This window comes from Pterocles gutturalis, unplaced genomic scaffold (genome assembly GCF_000699245.1).
Source record: "Pterocles gutturalis isolate BGI_N339 unplaced genomic scaffold, ASM69924v1 scaffold28265, whole genome shotgun sequence".
In the NCBI taxonomy this organism is placed as follows: Eukaryota; Metazoa; Chordata; class Aves; order Pterocliformes; family Pteroclidae; genus Pterocles; species Pterocles gutturalis.
In genome coordinates this window covers 256-2225 of record NW_010144173.1, presented here as the reverse complement: position 1 = coordinate 2225, position 1970 = coordinate 256, and the positions used below count along the sequence as shown (strand labels likewise).

Below are 1970 nucleotides of genomic sequence, written 5' to 3'. Positions count from 1 at the left end.
GGGAAGGGGAACTGGTCACACCAAGGGGCAGGAGGGGTTTATCTCCACCTGACGCGAGACAGAGGTGTGCCCACATCCCACCACCCCCAGGAGGGAGGAAAAGGAGCCGACACGTCTTGGCCATGGGTGATCCCAAGTGCTGGAGTGCATTCGGGCAGAAGGTCCTACGGGGTGACGTCACCTTCATGAGCATCTCTGGGGGAACAGCTCAGCTTTCAGCGGTGGCTGCTCAGAGTTCAGCCATCAGGAAGGGTTCAGGTGGCTCCTGGGGACATCTCAGAAACCAACAAGGTGGCATCAGACCTGTTGGGAGAGGACAGGAGGACCAGCTGACCCTTCCACGGCCACGTCCTGCAGAGATGCTCAGAAGTCGTTCAACCCGTAGCGGCAACATCCTCGCTCCGGTTGTGTCCATTCTAGAACCATCTCCATGACATGGTAGAACTTCTCTTTGCATCAAGAATTTGGGTCTAAACTCTGCTTCACTACTCATTGAAGATGGAGTTGAGCTGAGGCCCGGCCACGGGGTGCGGGTAGGACTCGTAGCTCATGTCTATGGGGATCTCGTAGCGGGGCACCACGTTTTGGAAGTGAGAGACGTGTCCATGTGCTCCAGCCAGGCTGACAGAGGGATAATGGGCCATGAAGCTGTAGGATTTCTCCAGGTCTGGAGACCCGTCTTGCTTCAAGGAGAAGTTCCCGCTGATGCTGAGGGGTGGTGTCAGGGGACCCTCATAGGGGGGAGTGGTGCAGTCAGAGGGATGGTTTCCAAAGGAAGCATCCACCAAACTCTTGAAGGTCGGAGGCTTTAAGTGCAGTAGATGCGTCTCCATGGTCCCATAGGGTGGGCTTGGGAGCCCCGGGGACTGGTAGGCGAAGGAGTGGCCGGATATGGCCGATTCGCACACCGGGGACTTCTCTTCGTGCTTCTCCAAGAACAAGGTCTGCGGTCCCAGCTGCAGACAGCCGGCCACCAGGTTGCTGGTGGGTTGGGACAAGCCCTTGCAGAGCATCTCCACAAAGCTCTTCCCTTCGGGGGTCTGCCCCGTCTCCAGCACCTCCGACAGAGCCCAGATGTAGTTCCGGGCAAGCCTCAACGTCTCAATCTTGGACAATTTCTGAGTCTTGGAGTAACAGGGCATCACCCTCCGCAGGTTGTCCAGGGCATCGTTCAGACCATGCATCCGTGTGCGCTCCCGGGCATTGGCCTTCACCCGCCGAGCCCGGAACCGCTCCAGCCTCGCCTTGGTCATCTTCTTCTTCTTTGGTCCTCTTCTCTTCGGCTTTTCTCCATCGTCCTCTTCCTCCTCCTCTTCCTCGATGCTGTCGTGCTCTTCATTCAAGCCAGACATCAACCCAAAAGGACCTTGCCGGCCATCCTCATCCTTCAGCTCATCTTTAGAGCCCAGCGTCTCGTCCATCCAGGCTTGGGTGCTCACCAGCTCCGCCATCTCCTTGGGCTTGGCGTACGTCTTGGTCATTGCTGAGCTCTGCAACAAAGGCACAAGGAGATGTTAACGGATTCCAGCAGGAAAGTCGCTCAGCGCATTGAGTTTCTTAGGAACTGAGCTCAACATCGTCTTCCAGAGACATCAACTGCTTTCTGTCCACCCGTGGTACCTACAGGATCTATTTACACATCATCTCTCTATTTATTGAGCTACAATAATTTCTCCTTAATTTTTTTTAGGAGCCACTAAAGCCTCTCCCTGGGACCCAGCAGCTTTTTTCCAGCTTACAGCGATTCAATTTTGGGGTTATTCCCACTCATGAGTCCCTTTTCTTGTGGTTTTGACCCTGATCGTTGCAAAAAGGAGCTTGGAAGGAAAGGTCCTCTGCTGAGCTGGAGCTTCTCCTGACAGAGCTCTTCCAACCTGAGTGCATTCACTTGAACCTTCGTTTCCCTCTGCCCTAACGAGCACAGCCGCGCGGCACAAACCAACCTGGGTTTCACGTTAATCAGCCATGAC

General features: G+C 55.1%; 1 protein-coding gene across 1 annotated transcript; it reads right to left on the bottom strand.

The window, feature by feature from the left end:
* Positions 1-485: 485 nt before the first annotated feature.
* Positions 486-1481, bottom strand: NEUROD4 (neuronal differentiation 4). Its single transcript, XM_010085033.1, has one exon. The coding sequence runs from the start codon at positions 1479-1481 to the stop codon at positions 486-488; it is 996 nt and encodes a 331-aa protein (XP_010083335.1).
* Between the last annotated feature and the right edge of the window lie 489 nt (positions 1482-1970).